The following is a 23322-nucleotide window of genomic DNA, read 5'->3' as shown; positions in this document are numbered from 1 at the left end:
TACTTGAAGGCTCAAAATAGTGATATTTGTCAATTTTACAGACAGTTTTGTGAGATAACTAACGAAAATAATTTATCGTTAGCTTATATAATTTCAATGGAGCTAATGAAAATTTTCTTTCGTTAACTGCTAACGATAAGAGTAGAATCACGCCCAGGTTTTCTAGGAAGCACTTTTTATTTGAGCCTTTAATTAATATTAAGTATTTTTTTAAATAAGCGATTTTAGTCGCACTTTAGGTGTGATTTTCGATAGTTATATTGCCTTATCAATTCCATTTCTATTTTGTTTTCAATTTGCGGCAGAGAAACGAGTGAAATAAACTTTGATGTTTTCAAGTGAAAAATTATCTATTTTAGGTAGGGTTGAGTATTTTAATTTAATACAGTATCAGTCTGTATAGTTTGAAACTAAGGGAAAATAACTTTCTTCTCTGAAACTCCATCTATATGTTTCGCCTTAAGGGGGGAAAGTCTGAAATAACCATAGAAATAAGACGTTCTTACGACACTTCTACAATAATGAAGATATTGAACCACGGTTTTCTGCATAATTATGTTTGAAACCTCAACTAGTCAATGATTGATGATTCGTATTTGATTTTGTTTTTTAATATTTAACAGAATTTAATAGTTACATAAAGGGGATCACAAATAAATTTTAATATGGGAAATACATAAACAAAATGGACTTAAGTGTGAAAGACAATGGAATTGCTGCTTGGAATAATTTACTTGAAATCATGTAAATGAACATTTTAAAATGACTAATTAATTTAATCTAACATAATCTAGAGCTTAAAGGATGCTCCAAATAAAGCCTGATTTATTTATTTAAATATAAATATTTTACAAATTATAGTATTTGGAAACTAGCAGCCTTGAAATAATTTTAATTAGTGGACCGATTTTGAAAGTTGAAACTTCTACCCAATTTTGAAAGTTGAAACTTCTACATGAATCTAGTTTAAGATTGAAAATGGCACCTCTAGCTCAAGGAACTAATTTTATATTCAATTAAAATAAATTTTTTAGTATTTCGACTATCTGAAGTGGGAAGTCACTATGGTCTTAGTGACAGGCCCATACTGGAATTTCTTTCGCTCGACTTGGTCGTTGGTGGAACTCAATTCCCATGTCCCCTTTTGGCACAATTTGCTCCTCTTATATCGATGCCCTGGCTATGGCCCTGCTTAGTGAGCGACTTTCTTAAAAAAAAGCTAAATTCTAATGAAATGCGCTATATCATTTTATTCTATGAGCTATTAATATTTCAGCACAAGGGCGTTTTTTAAAAATCTGCTCTCCACTTTAACAGTGCAATTAATCTAATCAAATCACATTTAATTGAAATATAAATATTTTCGGATAACACCAGCAAAACACGCTATCTCTTGATTTTTTCCCTTTAAAGTAAACTTTTTTTAATGTTATTTGTTTGTTTTAGCTTTCTGGTATGTTAAATTTCCATAATTGACAATTTTTACATTTGATAATTGGTTAGTTCCACCAACCCAGCACATAAAGATAAAAAATTTGTAATATTAACAAAAAGAGTGTTAATTATCATTAAATTTTGTAAGCATTCTTTAATTTAATTAAACAAGATTTTTGTGCTTGATTCCACCTTTGGTTAGATAAATAAAAGTAATGAAACAGATAACAGGTAAGTTCGTAATTGATTTTTCATATTTTAAATATTTGTTAAAACCTTCAGCCTTGGCTACTTGTTATTTCGCCAATAGGGTACATATATAGCATTTTTCATTTGACTGCTCCAAGATGACTTGAGATGTGCCCTATGACATCACAAAATCTCGGCACAAGCTGATATATCTGGGGCAGCTGTAGTGAAAATAAATGAAACACGCCATCTTGAAATTTCAAAAATATTGAGCGATTGGACTAGGTCTGTGGAAAAAGTTAGATCAACTCCGAGAGGAACTTTTGCCAAGCACCATGTAAATGAAACACAGATCCGTACGAGAGCTGATCAAGATCTTCAAATGTAACACACAACTGTCTCTCAGAGCGATCTCATATGCGGTAAATGAAAATCCTTAATAGAGAATGTACAGATATTAAATCTTATGGAAAACATCATACGAATATCCAACACGAATTGAAAAATGAATCAAGAACCAATATAGAATCTGAACAAATAGAAATAGGTATCCTATTGGTAACCAACAGTCATAGAATAATCAAAATCCAATATGAGTGTTAGACCATAATAAACATTTATGGAAATAAAGTTTTGCCAGCTTACTTTTTATATTTTTCATTTCCAATTAAACTATCAACTTCCTTTTTGAGCATGATAAAATATACTCTTAATTTACATAAGTTATCTGCTTGCATTGGTTTTAATAATCTAATTTACAGTCTACTTTTGCTAATTTAAAACATTGAGTTTTATTCACAGGCATTAATTAATAAACACTAGAAATATCTGAAAAAAAAAACGCGTTCGGTTGGTGCTTTTAAAACTAGATTAGACAAATCTAGGGGAAGGACCTAATCCATTTTTTTCTCTTGTTTTTGTAACTGCTTTTATGTATTCATTTAAAATATGTAAATGATCAATAGGCGACTACTAATCTTTGGGACACTCACGTACCTACCTGCACCCTCAAAAATGAGAAAACTATTCACGGATCATTATGAACTACCAGAAAATTTAATTAAAAACTAACAGCTATCAGAAAATACATTTTGTAAGTCTTCAATTTTGCAGAGAAAGTCGTCTACTTAAGTTGCTTGAAGGACTTGACAGTTTTTGGCTTTGTAAATTTTTAATATAATTAAATTATTAGTTCGGTCAATAAGCATTCAAGGTAGGCAGAAAATATGAATACCACCAAAATAACCAAAGAACTGGGGAAAAAAACTAATGTTTAATTGGGAGAATGCGCGGTACTTTGGCCCGATAGGCGTTTGAGGCGAAAGTTAAATAATTATTAATAAACTTAACACTAATGAGGAAATGACCCGCTGGTGTAACCCACAGATTTTGTTTAAACGTGGGGAACTAAAAAAATTAACGCAGGGCTAACATTTTGCCAAGGCAAATGGAAATGAAATTTTTTCCATTTGAATTAACATGGTAAAATTGCTGAAAATAATTAAAAAAATTAAAGTCTTAATTGGTAATTTTGTTGGGGCTGTGCGAGTCGTCCTCTTTCAGGTTTGATTATACCCGAACTCGACCATGACGAAGACATTTTTAAATACTTCTAGTTTCAAGTACTAAAAATGATGCATTACCGGGTAACCGAATACTCAAATTAGCTGCCTGTGGATCTCAGGTACTTGACTACTCGTTGGGTATTTGGTAGTTTCGCCATAATAACGCCATGATTTTGTCAATTTTTCAATATCATTGATTTGTTAATAGTGTACTCGATCTTGTTTTTGGGAACTACTCGATTACTCGGAGAAGGAAATATTTTTCATAATCGCTACCAGACTAAACTAAAATATTACTCGGCTAGACTACTTGTTGAAAATCTTTTGGATCTTTGATACCCGACTCAATCAGGCCAACCCCAATACACATACAGCACCTGTTTTTCGTTTAAGTCTCCTTTGTTTAGGTAAATGCTAGTAAGGCCACGTTCACACTAGAGGCGTTGAATGTTTCAAATGGTTTCAAATTGTAAAAAAATGATGTCAACTGTATTTATAATCCAGTTGATGACGAATTCGTACAACTTGACCTTTCAAAACTATTTTCAAATGTTTCCAAAGTATCAATTGTGGACGTGGCTTAAGTGTAAGTAAATATTGTAAATATCAATATCTTAAGTTAATATCAAGTTATTGCATTGTTTAAACCATTTTCAGTTTTCATGGCAAAGCGGTAGTCCAGCGTAACATCTTCCTTAAGAAATTTTATAGTTGTGTTAAGGTCTACTAATTCCCTGAGTTTATATAAAATTGGTGGGTTACACCTCATCTCCCTTCAGAAAATTTCAAGTTGCATTAAGGTCTACTAATTCCCAGAGTTTATACAAAATCGGTGAGTTACACATGTCATCTTTTAAGTAAAATATCCTTACTATTCAAAAGTTATCTGAGTTGAAACCTTAGGTATGAGTTCTGTATTATCTGTGATTCTACAATACAGACGACAGTTTATAACAGAAATCCAATTAAAGTTCCAAAAAAACAGTTGCGACTGTCTACAAATACATCAAATTCTAGTTCATTTTATTAGTATTTACTGAAGTTGCGTACACGAGATTGCCCCCCCCCCCCCAATGAAAACCTGACGAGGCCACTGATGTACGTTGTAGTTCCATTTAATCATTTTATCCCCCTTTTTTAAATCTTTGTAACACATACTCCCCACTTTTTACCTCAATATTTTTAACTTTTGATTTGTTTAACATTAACACTGTCACTTACAACTATTTCTTTAACCCTGCAAGGCTGCCTATAAGCTCCACAGCTTAGCAGTTTGTAATATATACTCAATAAATAAATAAACTTATTGTGCCTGCAGTGGCTCACAAATTTAACATTTCCCTTTCAAAAGTCTAATAGAAGCGACTAGGCCTAAAATTAAATGCTGCAAGCAAAATTATGAAATATTTTAATATGGCGTTATTTTTACAATCAAATCTCATAAATGTAACACTTTATGGAGGAAATCTTCATTGTTGTTAATCTAGAGGGAGAAATAACTTGTTATAAACTTAATATTACAAATAATGTAATAATAAACTGATCCCAACTATGACATAGGTAAAGTGATGTAGCAAGGGGTCTGCAGAACCCACAATTTTGGCAGGCCTATGACCAAAAGGGTTCCCTTATGACATTTCGAAAGAAATTACATACATTAAAAACCAAACAAATAGCTGAGGGCCAGACATAGGCAATTCTTACTGGATGGTTTTATATAAAATCCCAGAATATACTTTATTAATTTAAACAAATCAAACAATAGTTGCCATTTGATTTAAATGTTTGATCATGCAAGTAAAAATGCTAGTATATCCGATAAGAAATGTCAAAACACTAATGAATGAGGATCCTTAGAATACAGAAAAATTAATTGGCTACTTGTGTAGAAATTACCATAACTTTAAAAACAACGGATTTTATTTCGCACAATTTAAAGAACAGTTTTTTGAAAACGGATTGTAGTTTCGGCTTCCAAAAATTAGGCCTTCGTCAGGGATACAATGCAATTACATGTTGTAAAAGATAAATTGGGTCAGTCGACCTATATAATTTCCAGAACATGGTATTGAGTAAATTCTCAATTTTACAATCTGGTATTTTATCTTTTTAAGACCCTATGAGGCTAATTTTTTGTAGAGGGGTGAAGACAGGTGCACTGGAAATGAATGTGACCAATCGTTTCTGTTATAAATATAAAAATGTAATGTATAAAATGTCTTTCCACTCCTCGCCCCGATTGCATTGTACCCCTTATGATGGCCTAAAGAAGCCGAACATATAGTTTTAGTATTATTCAAAATAAAAACCGATGGTTAAGTTAAAGGAAAAGTCCAGGTTGGGTAAAACTTGGGTCTATTTGAAAGATCATGTTTAAATATACTAAAAAATATCAGTCGCAAAATTGTATCTTTTTTAATGACGAGAAATTAATTTTTTAACGAGCGAAATTTACCGCCAAGCGAGCTGCCATTTTCTTTCGCCTTCCCTCCGCAGACCGCACGCGGAGCAAGTGAGCGCGGGGAACAGAGCGCTGTTAAAAGCCTGTTATAGCGCGAAACAGCGCGTGATTAGTCCTAAAACGTCACCCCGAAACAAAAAATGGCAGATCGCTTGGCGGTAAATTTCGCTCGTTTAAAAATTAATTTATCGTCATTAAAAAAAGATACAATTTTACGAATGATATTTTTGAGTTTATTTAAACATGATCTTTCAAATAGACCCAAACCTGGACTTTTCCTTTAATTATTGATTCTTAGATTCAGTACAGTGGCGGACTGGGTCTAATATTATTGGTTGCCAGGAGACAAAGGGCCTCAGCCTTAACAATTTTAACGTTACCATGTTTACGGGGCCCACTTCATGAACGGTCTATGGGCCCCACCTGCCATCGGGCAGGTTCACTCTATCGCCAGTCCGCCACTGATTCAGTAGATCTGAAACAATTGGAAGTATTTTTGAAAGTATTCAATTCTTACTTTTTATTTATCTTTCTTCAGAAAAACCATCATGGGTTTCTTCAAACCAGATCTCACCTGTTAATTAAAAAGAAATATTAACTTAAATACTGCAGTGCTGGCATATTCAAAATCATCACTCATAAGAAAATCAATATAGAAATTTTAAAGTAGCATAAAGATAAGCTATGGACAAGTATAGTGAAAACCAGCATTTGTTGCAATTTCAATCAATTTAACATTCTTTTAAAATGAAGTTAATTTTCATACTTGACTGTACTGAATTGTAATAGTTAGTGTAGGGGCGCTAGTGGTTAGCAGTGGCATGAAGGCTAGCAACCACCATCCCATGCAGTTTAAAGGGACCCTCTTGGAAGAGGATATCCCTTCTTTGAAGAAGCCTTATTATTATTATTAGCTCTCTTGAAAATTAATTTTAATGCAAAACAAGCAAGTTTCAATAACATCCGCTAGGGGGAAAAGTTAATGAGAATGGTACTTTTACGCCGTACTTAAGCCTGACTTCTGTGACCAATGCAGTTCAGTCCTAGTGTTTTCGATTGAGTTATGCGCTCGGAGAACTGTTGAATTGCTCCCAAAATAAAAACCGCTTTCATTAAAAAAAACCAGCTGCTTCAATATGGATTTATTTGGGTCAACATCAACCCTGTTGCTCCTTCCCAGATTGCTCCGAGCTGCACTGTTTCAAAAAACAGATCAATTTTTCAAAGCGCTTTGATCACAAGTAATTTTTGCTTGGATTTTGATGACAAGTTGCTCTGCAAAAAATTTTGTATACCATTGAGATCGATTCCATGGAACATTTGTACGGTCTCCGAGCCAGAGCAGTGATGTCACAATAAAATTGAGATCGCAACCTACGAGCAGTAATGGAAAATGACATCAGGGTTTCCCTTGATGTGAAAAGTACCATCCTATTATTTTTAAAGCCAACAGATGGTAGTGTGGATATTGAATCTAGCTTATTACAGTTCCATTTGACAATATTTATCTTAGGAAATACAATATAGGTGAAACTTCATTAAACACTAGGGTGGCTACCAGCTCACCAGCTCTACTTTCAGCTTCCTGGGTGTAAGTTCAGAGGGTGCTCAACGAATCTCAAGATTTTGGGAAAGTTCAAATTTGACAAATTACTTAAAATCTTTATTTCTGGTTTATTATTAAAGTAATGTACTTTTTAATAAGTATTTATATATGCCTTATGTCACCAGTGCATTGAATATATATAAATAAGATAACAGACTGCAAAGTGTTTAGATTAATGGTATAAATTTCAGCCACTCTTGTCATTATACAGCTACCCTGCCACTTTTAAGAAGCACCATTTAACAAAAATGTAAGAAAACCAGAAAAGAGGCTGATGATTTGATAAAAACTACATTTACACTACAGTGTCCTTTAGTCATACACTGAGACAAGTAAATTTTTATCAAAATTATTCGGTTCAAGGGATGCTCATCGAATTCTGGTTTTAGTACCTGGTAATGGACATAAAAACTCCTTGGTACAGGGCAAAACTCAGCGCATGCCATTTAAAATTTATTAGAAAAATGGAGTGTGGTAGAATTTTGCCACTACAATGGTTAACACTATTAAAAAAAGGGGGCTTGTGTTCTCAAAGAAACGACTGGTTGTCAACTAATATTGTTAACTTGCCTTCATCACATTATTAATTTGTCTTAGCTAAGGTGTTTAAATTGCCTTTTGACCTTTTATCACCCTCAGGAATTCATGTGTTTAAAAGATTTAAAGCAGTTTCTACCTGAATTTCAGTCGTGATAGCAAATACAAAAATAATAATAGGAAACCTGGATAAATTCCAACACCAGTTTGGTCCTTTAATATTTGAAGTTGTTGAATCTAACAGATTCATCTGTTATGAAATTTATTGGCAATAAGGTATAAATTAAATACGTTCAAGAACTGAACGATTGCATCATCCCCTGTTGCCATGATCTTAATCTTCTCAGAATGTTAACGCCCTTAATATTTGTACGTGGCGCCATCTTGGAAATTAAAACATCACTCGTAATAAAACTAGGCTAATACCCAAGGCACTACCTAGAAAGAGGAAACTATTTTCCAGGAGTATATTAAAATTAGGTTTAATACCCGGCTTCATATTTCTTAAGTTTTTTTCATTTTGAAGCACTCTTTGGCATTTTGCTTTAGCTTGAACAGGATCAAAAACTGCTTGCTTCTTTTTACGTGACACTAAAAGGTCCTAAACTACTAAAAATAGTGACAAACTCTCGGAAGAAAGTGATGAAAACAAATCTGGGCAACCACGCAACATTTTAGCAAGAGAGTTTAAGAAGGAGGGGGGGGGGCTTTCACTTTTTTCTCAAAAATAGATAGATAAGGAAGTCGAGAAATAGATAAGGCAACTAAAGAGAGGAGACATTTAAAATCTGGCTATGAATTAGATTAATAAATATCTGAAGTATTTGAAACTTGGGGCTTTTAGTTGGAAATCAGGCCCTTAGCATTGATTTAAAATTTTAAAGCTCTGGATACCAGCATTTGATTTTTCCACAGTTGTTGGTACTTCTATCTGTTCTTGACATTATTTATTATTATTTAGTAATATAAAAATTCTGATGCATTTGATAATTAAAAGCCTGGAATAGAATATGAGTTTTTTTTTAAATTTACCAATATGTTTGGTCAAAGTAAAGGTCAATGAGCACCCCCTTCCAGTTACACTAGAAACCTGAAACTGACAGAATACTTTCAAACAGATTTTTCTCCATATGTCTATATACAAAACAGTTGTTTTAAGCTTAATATTTTGGATATCCAGTATTTTAGTAAATACAGTCACCATTAAATGGCAAAGTTGTTTTAAGTTGCAAGATGATTTAGGTCAGTAGTATTAGCTTTAAAAAAATGAGTTGTTGAAAGGTACTCCTACCTAAGAGTTTTTTTTAAATTTTTGGTTGTACATTTCTTTCATATAAGCATTCTAGTTTTCACTGTAATTTTAAAACTTTTAAAGTGAGAGGTAATTCCCTATTTTACTAATATTAAAAATAATTAAATAGAAAGAACAATTTTAAATCACCAGAGGATTTTCAGACTCTTCTTCACAGTCTTCAGGTTTTTCCTGTAGAAATTAAAATGAAATGATTAGAACATATTTTTGACATATTTATGAATATGATCAAATTTGATATCTCAAAAAATTCAAAGTAGTTAAATTAGGGATATTAACTTCAGAAGTTAATAACAAAAAACTTGCTAGTCGTTACAAGCGACACAAGCTGTAGAGGGTGTCTATTTATAACTTAACATCAAAGTAGCTAAAACTTTCATGATAAAAAACCAAACATAATAATAAACGCGGAATCCATAATTTTTTTAAATACTTATTTCTAAAACTTTTTTTATGTAGAGGTTATGTTTTCTGGCATAATAACAAACTAGAAATACTCACAGATTGATTGAAATGGTCCACCATATTTGAATATATATTTCTGAACTCTTTTTCTTCATATCTGTGGCCATCTTCCAAAGAATTATTTTGAATTATTATAAGAAATGATTTTGGTAATTATTGTTAATTAATTTATTACCGGCATTTTTGGAATTAAGGGAGTGGAAGGGCAATTCCGATGGCCACCAAACTGGTTTGTTCTCTTCAGCATACATACCACTTCCTACATAAAATATAGATATATAGCCCATCAAGTTGCAAATACCCAGAAAATTATAACACATTTCAATATATATTTAGTTTCTTTGCAAAACAGAATAGAATTAAAATAGAAGCTAGTTCAGGAAACCTTCAGCTCACCAACTATTTCTATTACAATGATCTTCATATTAACATAAGTTAATGATCCCTCTAGGCTCTAAGTAGTCTAATAAGCTATTTCAAAGGTGGAATATCCCTAGAAAATGTTTTGCATAAACCAGTGGGGGTTTCATTAACTTATGATACTACTGACACTCCAAATGAGGGGGCACTTTACTCAGCTTGTAAAAATATTTCAACATAAAGTATTACCTGGGGTTAAAGAAAGAGCTTAATTGCTATTAAAAACTAAGCTAACTAATTCAGTTTGCAGAAGATGACATCAAGTATAGATTTCATAATATTAGAAATTTCTTCCACATGGTATAATAATTTATTTGATAAATTTCAAAACAATTTCAATTATTATTTTATCTTAACGTGTTGACGTTGCATAAGTATTGCAAATTCCATAGCCATCCATCTTCCAATCTCTTTTTTCAGGATTGATGGATGTAAATTGTAACAGAGTAGTAGATAAGATTTGATTTTTAACAAAAACCAACCAAGGCTTGATGTAAAAATTTGAAAAAGTTGTGTTGCAACATATGGGATTAACTGGTCGAAAATATTGAGAACAAGTATAAAATTGAAATATTTCTAGATAATCGAAGGAATATTTTTTATCTACAACTGTAAGCATAAGTAAATTAATAAACAAACATGATACTGTACATTATTTCATTAATAAATGTTAATGAACAGTCTGTTTCAACACAGACTAAGTAAAACACAGAGCACTTTAACATTTAACACTTTTTAGAATGAAGACGCACATTTCACTGCTTCAAGAGAGTTAACATTTAAAACCTTTAGAGTCGACTGTTTAAGAACCACAACCGTTAAGAATGATTTAAATGATTTAAACTCAATTTTAATTATAGGCACTATTTCTATCAGAAATTAAATGCAAATATAGGTAAATCCTCTCTTGTAAATTTGCTTACGAAGTTACTGCTTTCAGGTTGTAGAACTTCAGTTAACCTAAAAGCTTCAAAAAAGACTAGTTTCACTTATGCTACCTTAGCCTTGAGGTAAAGTACTTAAAACCAAAATTTTCAGGACTAATCTTAAAGGGAATATAACTTCAACAGATTCTTTATGGAAGACCACTAACAATTTCATGAAGAATTCGCTCACAACCGCCAAAAAAGGTCTAAAGCTACAGGGAGAAGCCACTGTCAGAAGTGTTGGTGTTCCACAAAAAATACCTGAGGTTCTATAGTAAGTGTAGGAAGCTTACAGTTGGGTTGCATGGCATGAAGGGCTTGCCACCACCCTCCTACTCAATATAACCCGGTTAAAAGGCCTTATAAGTCGCTAGATTACTTAGGCCTTAGTGCTGCCTAGGGTATTGGCCTAGCTGATTATTATTATTATAGCATTTTGATGCAGCTTTTATTTTGGTGGCCAAAAAAAATTAAGCATATGCTACAGTTGGAAAACAAATTTACTACCTGAAAACAGCGCCAGAATATTTTTATACACTTATGAGACTTAATTATCTGCACTTTAATATGGTGTTTTGCCAAGGGAAAGTGATCAAACTTGATGTATTAACAAGATAAAAATGGAAATATTTGGAACTTACATAATAAAAGGCAATTAAAAACTACTTTTTCACTAAATTTTTTTCTAAGTTAAGTTTCCTGCTATGAAAATATAATAAACTTACTCTTGTCTGGATTAACCATATGGGAAACCACTTCCCTAATATCACCAATAAATGCGTTGTCAGCATTTGGAAATGTTTTAAAAGGTGGAATTACTGAAATAAACAGAACTATAATAAATAAACCAATAAATTAAAATGTATTATTACAAAAACAAGGACAATTCGACCATAAGTTTATCATAAGGTCCCCCTAAGTCCTAGTCATTACCTAGTTTCCATGTAGACAGCATTGGTCTTATAATAATGCTTTAAGGATTAGATAGCTACGGTAGGAGTGAAACCACGTACAGGCATAGAGAGATGAAATGCTATTAGATAATTTCGGCCAAGCTTTGCTACATTCTGGTTTTATTTGTGAACAACTTACTCTTACTTCAAAAATAAAATTAAGTCAAAATATAAATTGTTCAAATTTATTTTTTCTTAAAAATCCACAAGAACACGTGCACTTTATTTGAATAGACAACGTCAAATTTAAAATTCTTGATAACCTGTAAAAGATTTTCTAAGGCATTCATCAAGGTTCTAATATCCTTGTGGCTAATATAATAATTTTAAATAAGGCAAAAACTCCACGGTTGTAGACTTTGGTTTTAATAAATCTATTTATGAATACATGCTTATTGAAATAACTTCATTGTATTTTACAGCGCCAATGGCCTGCCGTTGGGTTTTTGCCCACTAGCTTTGATTTTGTAACGAGACTCTTTCCGCATAGAATCTTAGAGAAAGCTTCCGAGTCGGCCGGGTTCTCCTCATTTTTAAATCAAGTTAGGCTGCCAGATGGCTTATAATATCTTTATGAATGTTTATTTATTGAAACAAACGTCTGTGAAGTCTTTACCGACTTGTATACAGACATCAGAAGAGATACAAAAGTGAGGCATATTACCAAAGTTTCCAGAATAAAATATACAAGTAATGAGATCAAATGAGACCAAAAAAATAATTAAATCTAAAAATATAGGATATTTGCTACAAACTAAATTGTGTTTCTGATTCAGAATTAGAGGGATTTATCATAAACTTACAGTACTACCTGCCCAATTTTTAATTATTAACCTTGAGTCAAAACCAAAGTTTTAAATAAATAAATTTGTACCTTTTAGTGTCAATTTGGTTTACCAACACTGCAGCTTGTCATTATGACACATTGACAGATATAACATACGATTGAGGATTATTGTACTTTCCCCCCATGTTATACCATGAAAAAATTTGGTCATTTATTGATATCATAGAAATCTACTCTCGTAATGATAACTTTCGGTAGATCACTTTTATTTATAAATTGAATTTACAAAATTTAGATAGAAATTCTAGGCAGGAAATGGCAGCGGCTGAATAAATGAGTGTGATGTTTTTCATTTATCATTAAGCTAGACATTTTGAGTTAGAAAAACTATCTTTAAAAGTCATAATTATCGCACAAGCTCTATCAATCACACTCAATTTCTATTTCTTTTAGTACTTACCACTGCCAACTTTTTTAACTTTCAATGATCTAATGTCTAATAGCAAAGATGCCTCAAAAATATTTTTTATATTTCCAACATTTTCCAACGACAGTCCAGCAGCATGCACAATAAATTTCCCACTTCGTATTGATATGAATAACGAAGGAATACTCCCTTCTTTAAATAATTCATTAACCTATAGTAGTAGTAATTAATTTAAAAATAAATTTCTTAAATTTAATGTTCAATAGTAAAATTTTATCAGTTATAATTAATCATAACAAACGTAGCTTTGGTACCAATCCTCAGAATAAGAATAAAACTACAAGGAATTGACTTATTCCAAAATTACGTAATATTAGTGCTAAAATCATTGAAATGGCCCTCTTAAACTGAGACAAGTGTGTCCACTTAATCACTTTTTCCAGCATAGTCTTCTCCAGTGACTCAAACCTGCCAAATATTAACATAGTTTTGGCTTCTTGCCATGAACAGGTGGCACAAGTTCAGCAAAAACTTAGTGCGCCTTTCTGCGAAACAAACATTCGAAAATTCAGTTTCGGATGATGTGCCACCAATGATTATTATTTATGATAATTATTTCAAAATTCCTGCTTATAAATACTATAAACTTTCTTAAAACACAAAAAGTTCCTTTACATTAATTATTTACAGGATGTAAACATATATACTAATACAGTAGCATAGGCAGGATCTAATTTCGGAGGGGGCATACAGTGGTCCGAATTTATAGCCCGGTGTACCTAGTAACAGACCGTACCACTGAGGCCTATCATCATAGTGCCCTATGCCAGCGTCCACCTAGCCCGGACAGGTGACAAATCCAGCATGGGTAGCAGAACCCTACTACTGATGGTCGCACCTTTGACGCAAGCCACTCAACCCAGCAGAAGGTGCAGCAACGGCAGTGGGAGTAAGAGTGGATGCTGTAGCAACTCCAGCCGACACCCTACCTATGATGGTAAAGAGTCAAACCCTTTGGAGAGAGCTCCTAAAGGGGAACGACGAGCACACAACAGTCCAAGTAACCCGGCACAGCTGGCACCGGAGATCCCGGTGTGGTTCCAATAGGCCGGGAGACAGGACCGCCGTGCCCTCATACGGATGCCCAGCGCCCCACAGCAGGGTACCCAATCCGCCGAGGTGGCCAGTTTGCACGGACACTCTCCGTTAGCCTGAGCCGAAGCTCAGTATCCAGCCCAAACCTGACCGAAGTCGGAGGTGGAGATAGGACCATTTGATCAGAGCTAACATCTCCCAGTGAGTCACCGCCCTTATGGGTTACAAGAGCCAGACCCTGAATCCCCGGTAAAGCCACCAGTTATTGCACACTCTAACCCATTTTGGGCCGGAGGGGGCATACAATGGAAACAAATAAAACAAAAAGTATTAAAATTGTACATATAACCATACATTTGGGGGGGCTGGGGGCACGTTCCACCCCCTGGCTACGCCACTGTACTTATCGAGCCTAGTGTGATGTACACTTGAGTCTTTTCCTGGGTTAATAAAATTGAAACTACCCTTATAACCTACGATGCAAAGCAGGCCTAATTATACACTAATACAGATAATAATTTTAACTGTACGTAATTTGAAAATTAAAATAATCGGGTTTCTTTAATTTAGACGGATTGTACTAATTTTTTTGAAAAGGTTGTCATTTTGAATTAACAAAATTACCTCTGTCCAAATAAAAACTAGCGTCATTACAAAGGCTAGCTAGTGTTGGCATAATAGGAGCCCCAAGCGCTTCTGCATCATTTATCCTGATTATGCTTCCCCAACATCTATTTATAGAGGAAGCTGCTATCTTAGGTGCCTATAGGCCTACACAAAATGGGTGGTGAAAGGCTTACAAATTGAGCAAACAGCCACACCAAACTTTACCGGGATATATCCAGTACCTATCCTTAGAATAGGTTAAGTAATTCTGGCTGCTTAACTACGTTTTAGCAAGTCATTTGGTGTGTATTTCCCTAGCCCCCATGGAATGTTCTAATATTATCCTCAGTATGCGAAGGAATGAAAGACATCAACGATTAAAAATACACTATAAGGCAAATTTATTGTTAAAATATTTTAATCATTAAAACACTTCAACTAAAAAAGCGCGACATGTTTCGGCTTGTGGCAAGTACGCCGCCGTTTTCAAACACAGTTACAAGTCTAATAGTGTACTTTTAATCATTGATGTCTTTCATTCCTTCGCATAACATTTACATTAGTTTGGAGTTACAAATTGCATATTATCCAAGGGGGTATCCAAATTTATTCGGATAGTCAGGCTGATCTTAGTCTTGGGTCATAAAGGATATCATGGAGAAAGAAAAGGCTGATATCTTTGCCAGGCAGGGTGCGATTTTTGGGTTCTGTGGTCCTGGTACGCAGTCTGGATTCCAAATATATGACTGACCATCAACTAGAGTTTTGGCTGAAGTCGGAGGTTATCAAGGGTTCTTCCACGCAAACTCTCATTCTCTAAATCCCATATAAGATACTAGCAGAGGAGTAAACTGCCTCTTACGACTTTACTGCTGTGACTTTTATGTGGCTGAAAGTAGGGATCATATGGGGTGCAATTTCAGTTGGAAAACTGCGTCGAGTCGGGTCAGTGTTTAATATTTTATTTAAAAAAAAGTAAATTTTAAGAGTTCTAATATTATATAAATTTAAAATGGTTAATTACATTGCATGTCATAAGACTACCAGATCTGACAAATTAAGTCATATATGCCTGATTGAAAACTGTCAATAATGAGCAATGTTAATTTTTGGAAGGTACAGAAGGAATTACCTATTTAATTAACGTTATACAAAAGGATATTTTCGAAAAAAAAACTATATTAAGACCATTCTTGACTTGAAAATAGACAATACTACCACGGTTGGGTCCAGGATGAAAACCCAGGGATCCCCGACTTTCCCGGTCGGGATAGGGGACCTCGAACAATCCCTAGCTGAAAGAATCAAGCATATAGGGATGCATCAATTGGAAACTTTAAAATACTGACGAAGCATATTCTTCAGTTTGTGTCGGAGATAGGTGTAGGTATGGGGTTATACAAAGAACCGATTGTCAAATTGTACAGACCACGCCCCACAGCTCACCCTCCTCCACTTCCACAATATTATTAAAAACTACCCTCAAACAGAAAATACCAATTGAAAGCATTTGAAATATTACTGCTGGAAACTAAAGACCAAAACCTTGCCAAAAATTGTTCTTTTGTCTAACTCAACAAAATTGATGTATAAATTTCACATTGCCACGTAATGCAATCATTTGAGCATGCTATTTAGATTTGCACTATATAATGGTTAAAACTTTCGATAGACTAGGATTTTTTCTTTCTTGAACACCTGAAGTAATATTACAAAACATTTTTGTAATTTATCATTTGGATTAGATAAATGGAGCAATTCCATTGTTGAAAACAAATTTGCTATTCTACAAATTGGAAGAGCATTAAGTTTGTATAAGTTCTTTATGATTTGTCTCTCTCTATAATTAAAATTTTCAGATTAGTGCGATGATTGCCCAGCTCTCAGCAAATTCGGAGACTCTTCTATAAATCGATTTTGTAGAGGCTGATGTTGTGGCCACATATTCTCAGTTAACGTCAGTATAGCTATCAACTTTCAACTACTACAGTTATATATTTTTTTTTAAACTTACGTAATTTTCAATTATCCTGAACCTATTATTGATTCTTTTTTGTTTAGCCCTTTTTGACGTTATTGGCGTAACCTCACTCATAATTGATCTATTAGAAAATACAAAATCTGTTATAAATTTGAATGAAAACAAAAATAATATTAGACATAAAAAGGCTTGCATAAGCTAGAGTTCACGACCTAGCTTTGGTCGTTATTTACAGGATATTACGAAGTAACGAAGCAAGATTCATACAATTTATGGGAAAATGGTTACACTGATTTTTCTTGGTTTTTTTCTGAGATTTCCCTGATAATTCCTGCTAGATATTTGCTAATAAGAGATTGAAGAAATTAAAACAACAAATTTAAAAGTGCAGAAAAATATTTATTTTAAAATTTAAATATTCAAACCTACTAGTTTTGGCTACGTTATCGAACCGTTCTCATGGCTCGATATACTAATGTGTAGAATGAAGACATCAGTGTCAGGTAGGATGTAGCATGTGTATCACAAACTAAACATGTAATTAATTTCTTATCATTTATACTTAAAAACCATGTAAAAAACCATAAAATTAGATATTATCGAATCTTACTTCATTAAAAAACAATTGTTTAAACCGATATTATGGACTGGAAATCGATAAATTGTTAATTGGAAAAAAACAGCTATAATATAAAAAAGTTAATAACGAGGTTATAAATAAACTATACATTTGTGAACGGGTCATCCTACTGATGACGGTTCGATAACGTAGCCAAAACTAGTCAGGTCAAATATTTTAATTTTTAAATAAATATTTTTGTGCACTTTTAAGTTCGTGGTTTTTATTTCTTCAATTAACCTGCACAAGTAGCTAGATATAATTCTTAATTATGCTAATAAGAGAAGCAGTATTGGGAATTTAGCTTTTATCAATGTATGATTAGTGCAAACATTTTCAACCCTGACAAATATTCCTGAATGCTTTGATTTAGTTAAAGCATCCCCAATATTTTCCTGAATATTTTGTCAATAATTAAATTCCATGATTTTTCCAGGTTTGAATGAAGCATTTCAAGTAAAATTCCCTTCCAGTAAGTTTTGATAATTTAAAATTATTACATAACCATTCTTTCAATAAAAGTTATGCAATTCGAAAGTTTAGGAGCATGTTTCAAATTCACGGTTCAGCCATAAATTTATATTGTGTTTCAAAGTTAGGCATATAGGCATTGTTTAAATTCCAAATTTAGTGTTGTATTGCCTAGAAAACTCTTGTCACCATAGAGATTGGCGGAACAGATAAATAAACTGTGTATTTACAGATATTATACACGGATAATGAACTATTTGACATGCAAAATTATCTAACAAATAATTTATTTTTGGATAATTTTCGCTTATTGCTTATCCGAACGCCGGACTATGTCACCAGCTGTCTTTAAAGCTCTAACTTACTAGTATTTTGAAGTTATAAATAATTACTCTGTTCAAGCCAAAGTGGAAAAACTACAAGGGATTAAATTTATTTTGGGGGATGAGTTTCAGTGTTCCGAGGTGGAAAAAGCCAATAATGGTGGTAAATAATGGTTTTTAATGGCCTGGACAATAATTTTTATCATTGCATAAATGTAAAAATGATAAAATGACAATAAAATGATTGCGAAGCCTATAGTTTGGGATATTTTTCACTGATTTTTACGTAATTTGGATTTGTCTGCTACCGTCTCCGTCTGCTATTTTATTTCATTCGAGAATGTTTCTTGGATTGTTGTTACGCTTACTAATGAGAAATTACATTTTTAATTAGCGATTATTAACCACTGGTTAGAAGTTTTCTTTGAAAAGGTGGCTTTTTAGGAACACTGATGAGTTTCAAACATTTCGTATTTTCAATTGTTTCCAGGATATAATTGAGGTAAAAAGCTTCTTGTGTTAAGTTCATCAAGATTTCTTAACAAACTTCATCCAAATATATATTACGGACGTTATTTAAGGCTTGGCCAAGCTTATATTAAAAACTTTTGAAAGATAAATATGAAATCCGTGTGCTTTTAACACCAAAATATATTATTTAAAACATTAATTTGAAGTTTTTTTTCAGAGATGGTTACCACACAAGGTACAATATTAGAATTTTGTTTGAAACTTTACGTGGACTAAACAATTTCAAGGGGGCATTAAAATAAGCATAACAGCTAGTAATATTCACAGAACCTCTGGTTAGTTCTCGTCAGACAAGTCTGTGCAAAAAACAGGGCATTTAAGGTTTGAGAATTCTTAATTTTTGCGAAGGTGTATGACTGACCACAAATAAAACGCCGTCGGACGTCATGACCCCCCCATTAAATAATCCACATGTATTTGTATACAGGTAGCTAAATTAGGTCACGTTAAATAAAACACTCCGCAAAGAACTGTACATCAATAAAAAGGGTACTTATTTCATACTTAAATTTTAAATTGTGTGTTTTAATTTAATTTTGGACCTCTTTGTAAATCAGTTTGACTGAAAGAGTTATCCAATAAAAAAGCCTTTTATTATTATTATTATACAAAAAACTGAGATTGCTAATTTCGATTCCATCCAAGGAGAATATTGGGGAATACACTTATAATATGCTAGATAATAGGGTTTAAATATAAGAAAGATTAATTTTTAAAATTTGAGATTTTCTGCCAGTACACTTACAAAAATAATTGGTCAAAAGTTGAGCTAAACGGTCTAACATTGAACTAACTGGTCGAACTATGGAAATGGGTCGAAAGTTGAACAAATGGGTCAAAAGGTGAAGAAATGGGTCGAAAGGTGAAGAAATGGGGCGAAAGGTGAAGAAATGGGTCGAAAGGTGAAGAAATGGGTCGAAAGGTGAAGAAATGGGTCGAAAGTTGAACAAATGGGTCGAAAGTTGAACAAATCGGTCGAAAGTTGAACAAATCGGTCGAAAGTTGAACAAACGGGTCGAAAGTTGAACAAACGGGTCGAAAGTTGAACAAACGGGTCGAAAGTTGAACAAACGGGTCGAAAGTTGAACAAATGGGTCGAAAGTTGAACAAATGGGTCGAAAGTTGAACAAATGGGTCGAAAGTTGAACAAATGGGTCGAAAGTTGAACAAATGGGTCGAAAGTTGAACAAATGGGTCGAACGTTGAACAAATGGGTCGAACGTTGAACAAATGGGTCGAAAGTTTGTAACCGATCGGGTCACCAGATGGCGACCTGGTCAGTTATCATTTAACTTTCTTATTTTTTGTTATGTTTTAAAATCCCTAGTACGGATTTCTGACCGCCAGGACGATCCGCGGCGCTTCGCGACCAACAAAAAGGCGCTGCGTACGAAGATCCGCGTCCTGGCTGTTCTGATTCCGGAGCTGTCAGGTTCCTTTTTTCCCTTTTTGCCTTCCGGGCTTCGATAACTCTGATTTTGATATTCTAAATAAATAGAACCATAGCCATGGCCGCCCGAGGAGGGTTATCGTATTTTGTAAGTGTTTCTTTTTGTTTATGAAATGTATAATTTCAATGTCAAGTAAAGACCTTTCTTTCTCTAATTTAATTCGTATCATTATTTTACATATAAAACTTGCCTGGCCCGAATCCCAAATTGTTACAGTTGAGTCTAACCGTGTTGCATCCTTGATCGGATACGATTAGGTTGAGTCAAACTGTTACAAGTTGAACAAATGGGTCGAAAGTTGAACAAATGGGTCGAAAGTTGAACAAATTGGTCGAAAGTTGAACAAATTGGTCGAAAGTTGAACAAATGGGTCGAAAGTTGAACAAATGGGTCGAAAGTTGAACAAATGGGTCGAAAGTTGAACAAATGGGTCGAAAGTTGAACAAATGGGTCGAAAGTTGAACAAATGGGTCGAAAGTTGAACAAATGGGTCGAAAGTTGAGCAAATGGGTCGAAAGTTGAGCAAATGGGTCGAAAGTTGAGCAAATTGGTCGAAAGTTGAGCAAATTGGTCGAAAGTTGAGCAAATTGGTCGAAAGTTGAGCAAATTGGTCGAAAGTTGAGCAAATTGGTCGAAAGTTGAGCAAATTGGTCGAAAGTTGAGCAAATTGGTCGAAAGTTGAACAAATTGGTCGAAAGTTGAACAAATTGGTAAAAAGTTGAACTAATAATGAAAAGTTTTTTTCATGTATGTGGTGAAGTAACTCGTTAATCATGGTAGATAGAAAGAGTGAAATCATAGTTATTCAAAAATAATACAAATAACTTGAAACTTGCATCAACTATATGGATCATTACTATGAAATTGTATCAAAATCAACATTTTAAGAACATTCGTGTTTCACTGCAGTGGGAATGCAGCGCTACGTGAATCGGGCAATTAGTCGATATTGCCAAATTTATCTATCATAACAGTAGTGTTAATGATAAAAATCACTATAAAAATAGTTCAGTGCACTGTAATATAATTTTTTTCAAATTATTCATTAAAAAAATGTAAAAGCGACGTTTCTTTTTATTTTTACTTTGTACAAATTTTTTAAAAGGGGTATCAGCCAATACCATTTAGATATTACTGATATAAGTATAATATAGTCGGTGCATCGCTACACTGCACTGGAAATACTAACCTAATTAACTTGTAATTGTCAAAAATCACCAGCAAATTTTCTTAACCAAAAATTCATGCAAAGAACATGGCTGAAACCACCCAGACAAAAAAAAACCTCATGTAAACAAAGTTTTTAACCATGGTTAGTTGAAATAACTAACTGTAAAATTATAGAGACGGAGTCAACGTAGTTTATTTTTAAATCAACTTTATTAAAAGTAGATGGGGGCATTTCGAGCTCACACGCTTAATTTGGAAGGTTGAAAAGGAGGGTCTCAGACCGAAACATCCCATCTACTTTTAATAAGCCTTGGTCTGTTGAACCGCGTGTGTCGGGCTGTCAGCAGTTTAAATATCGCATACAGCGTAAAGTAACTAAAAATAAGCCTTGGTCTGTTGAACCGCGTGTGTCGAGCTGTCAGCAGTTTAAATATCGCATACAGCGTAAAGTAACTAAAAAATAATGATAATTGTTGATACTTATTTAATAAGCATCTGATTCCCGAAAAATATGAAAATAACTAACCTTAAATTACCAGTGGATTATTATCCAGAAATTCTCCTATGATGATTTTCGCTTTCCCGGCATTTACAGCAGACTACACGTAAGAAAAACTGGTGCTGCAATCCTCTCTCGTTGCCACCCCCTTTCCCCACCTCTCAAGCCTTTGGCAATACAAACTTGCTATCATGATAGGCGCACTTCTCGCGTACGTTTTTCTTCCTCCTAGAATGCTGCCGTGTAACTAGCAAATGGACCAAACGCCGTGGCAGACGATAGCCAGATCTCAGCCAATCAGAGCTCAAAGAGTGGTTCTGCCAAGAATTTAATGTCACCAGAGAGAATGACGTCCCCTAGCTCCCGCGATACTAGCGGAACCTAGGAGGATTATTATCCTCTTTGGCGGAACCACTCTAAGACCTCTCATTGGCTGAAGGTTCAAAACGAACTGGCGACAAGCTCGGCTGTAGGCCGCAGGCTGCAGCATTCTAGTTACTTATGAGATTTCTATGGGTAAAAGTTACTTCAAGAGGTTCAGTGAGCCTAGTGGAAGAACAACTCAGGACTATAATTACTGCAATATCCGGTTTTTTTTCAAAACACTTTATTTAGAATTGTAAATATCGGTATTCGTTGAGAACTATCTCTTATGTTGTTTAACAGTGGAATGTTGAATTTAATACTTCTATTGACATTGCTTGCTATTTTAATGTCAGGCTTAGGCTTCAATATTTTCAAAGCGAACCTAACAAGAAATCTTATTTATCTTCCTCACAATGGCATTTAAATATTCCTTATAATAAGTAAATATGGAAACAAAACTAAAAGTTCGAAAATTCTTACCACTATTATAAAATAAAAAACGTTTAAGTGGTTCATATTTTATATTTTTAATAATAAAGATAAGTTACAACAATTATTCAAAAGATAATTTATCATCTCGTAAAATACCAAATAAATGCTGTATTTACCTTTCGAAAAATATGAATCCGAAAACCACATTCTGAATAGTTGCAGCCTTTTCTCGCTTTGTACTTACAGCTAAAACCGTTAAAGAAAGTGGAAAAGACCACTAATGAATCAACAACACAAAGTAGACCCGATCACTAGATAAAATAAGCTTCGTGCGCGCTTCGTAGATGGTGTTACTGTCGTATTAACCAAAAATCTAATCGGTGGGCCGCCAGCCATTCGATTAAGCGTTCTAGTTTGTTATCCGATTTCTATGGTGACGCTACTGCTAGCGGCGTGACGAAACTAAAAGCCCTATAAGCAGTGGCGCCGCCAGGATTTTTTTGCACGTAGGCTAAATATTTGAGAGGGCCCCTAAAAAATTATCAAAGCTAGAGACATTTGTAGAAGAAATAACACAATGAAACCTTTAAAAGAAATGTTTATTGTCAATTTAAAGATATTTCAAAATGACAAGAAAATATTTTTTCATACAATGAAAGACATTCTCCTATTTTTTGCATTTCCAAATTCATCCAC

The 23322-nt window shown here is 33.7% G+C and overlaps 1 protein-coding gene across 7 annotated transcripts; it reads right to left on the bottom strand.

Annotated features, from left to right (window-relative positions):
* Window positions 1–822: 822 nt before the first annotated feature.
* LOC149963363 (uncharacterized) lies at window positions 823–22051 on the bottom strand. 7 transcript variants are annotated; one of them, XR_016482235.1, is made up of 10 exons: window positions 21856–22050; window positions 16798–16885; window positions 13116–13293; window positions 11641–11733; window positions 9745–9828; window positions 9606–9676; window positions 9234–9275; window positions 6658–7023; window positions 6167–6223; window positions 4580–4671 (listed from the first exon to the last, which is right to left on the bottom strand). XR_016482235.1 is itself a non-coding variant. In XM_090180474.1 (10 exons), exons 3-9 carry the CDS (start codon window positions 16876–16878, stop codon window positions 6170–6172), a joined length of 603 nt encoding a protein of 200 aa, XP_090036600.1. In that variant the 5' UTR covers window positions 16879–16885; window positions 21856–21928; window positions 22012–22028; the 3' UTR covers window positions 4580–4671; window positions 6167–6169. The 7 variants fall into 7 exon arrangements, 5 of the variants coding, with proteins under 5 accessions (XP_090036601.1, XP_090036600.1, XP_090036599.1 ...); XM_090180474.1 differs by lacking the exon at window positions 6658–7023 and having other exon boundaries at window positions 21856–21928; window positions 22012–22028; XM_090180475.1 differs by lacking the exons at window positions 4580–4671; window positions 6658–7023 and adding an exon at window positions 823–2058 and having other exon boundaries at window positions 21856–22051.
* Between the last annotated feature and the right edge of the window lie 1271 nt (window positions 22052–23322).

This window comes from Leiobunum rupestre, chromosome 1, assembly GCF_980474605.1.
Source record: "Leiobunum rupestre chromosome 1, qqLeiRupe1.1.hap1, whole genome shotgun sequence".
NCBI lineage: Eukaryota > Metazoa > Arthropoda > Arachnida > Opiliones > Sclerosomatidae > Leiobunum > Leiobunum rupestre.
The sequence above is the reverse complement of the archived record's forward strand: the minus strand, read 5'-3'. Positions and strand labels throughout refer to the sequence as shown.

Excerpts from the sequence above, each read along its gene's own strand:
- LOC149963363 (XM_090180475.1), bottom strand. The coding sequence starts at position 16,878 with ATGAGTGAGGTTACGCCAATAACGTCAAAAAGGGCTAAACAAAAAAGA. Across the intron at positions 11,734-13,115 it reads AGTTAAAAAAGTTGGCAGTG|TAATTCCACCTTTTAAAACA; the intron begins GTAAGTACTAAA and ends TGTTTATTTCAG. Across the intron at positions 6,224-9,233 it reads AAGAGTCTGAAAATCCTCTG|GTGAGATCTGGTTTGAAGAA; the intron begins GTGATTTAAAAT and ends TTTAATTAACAG.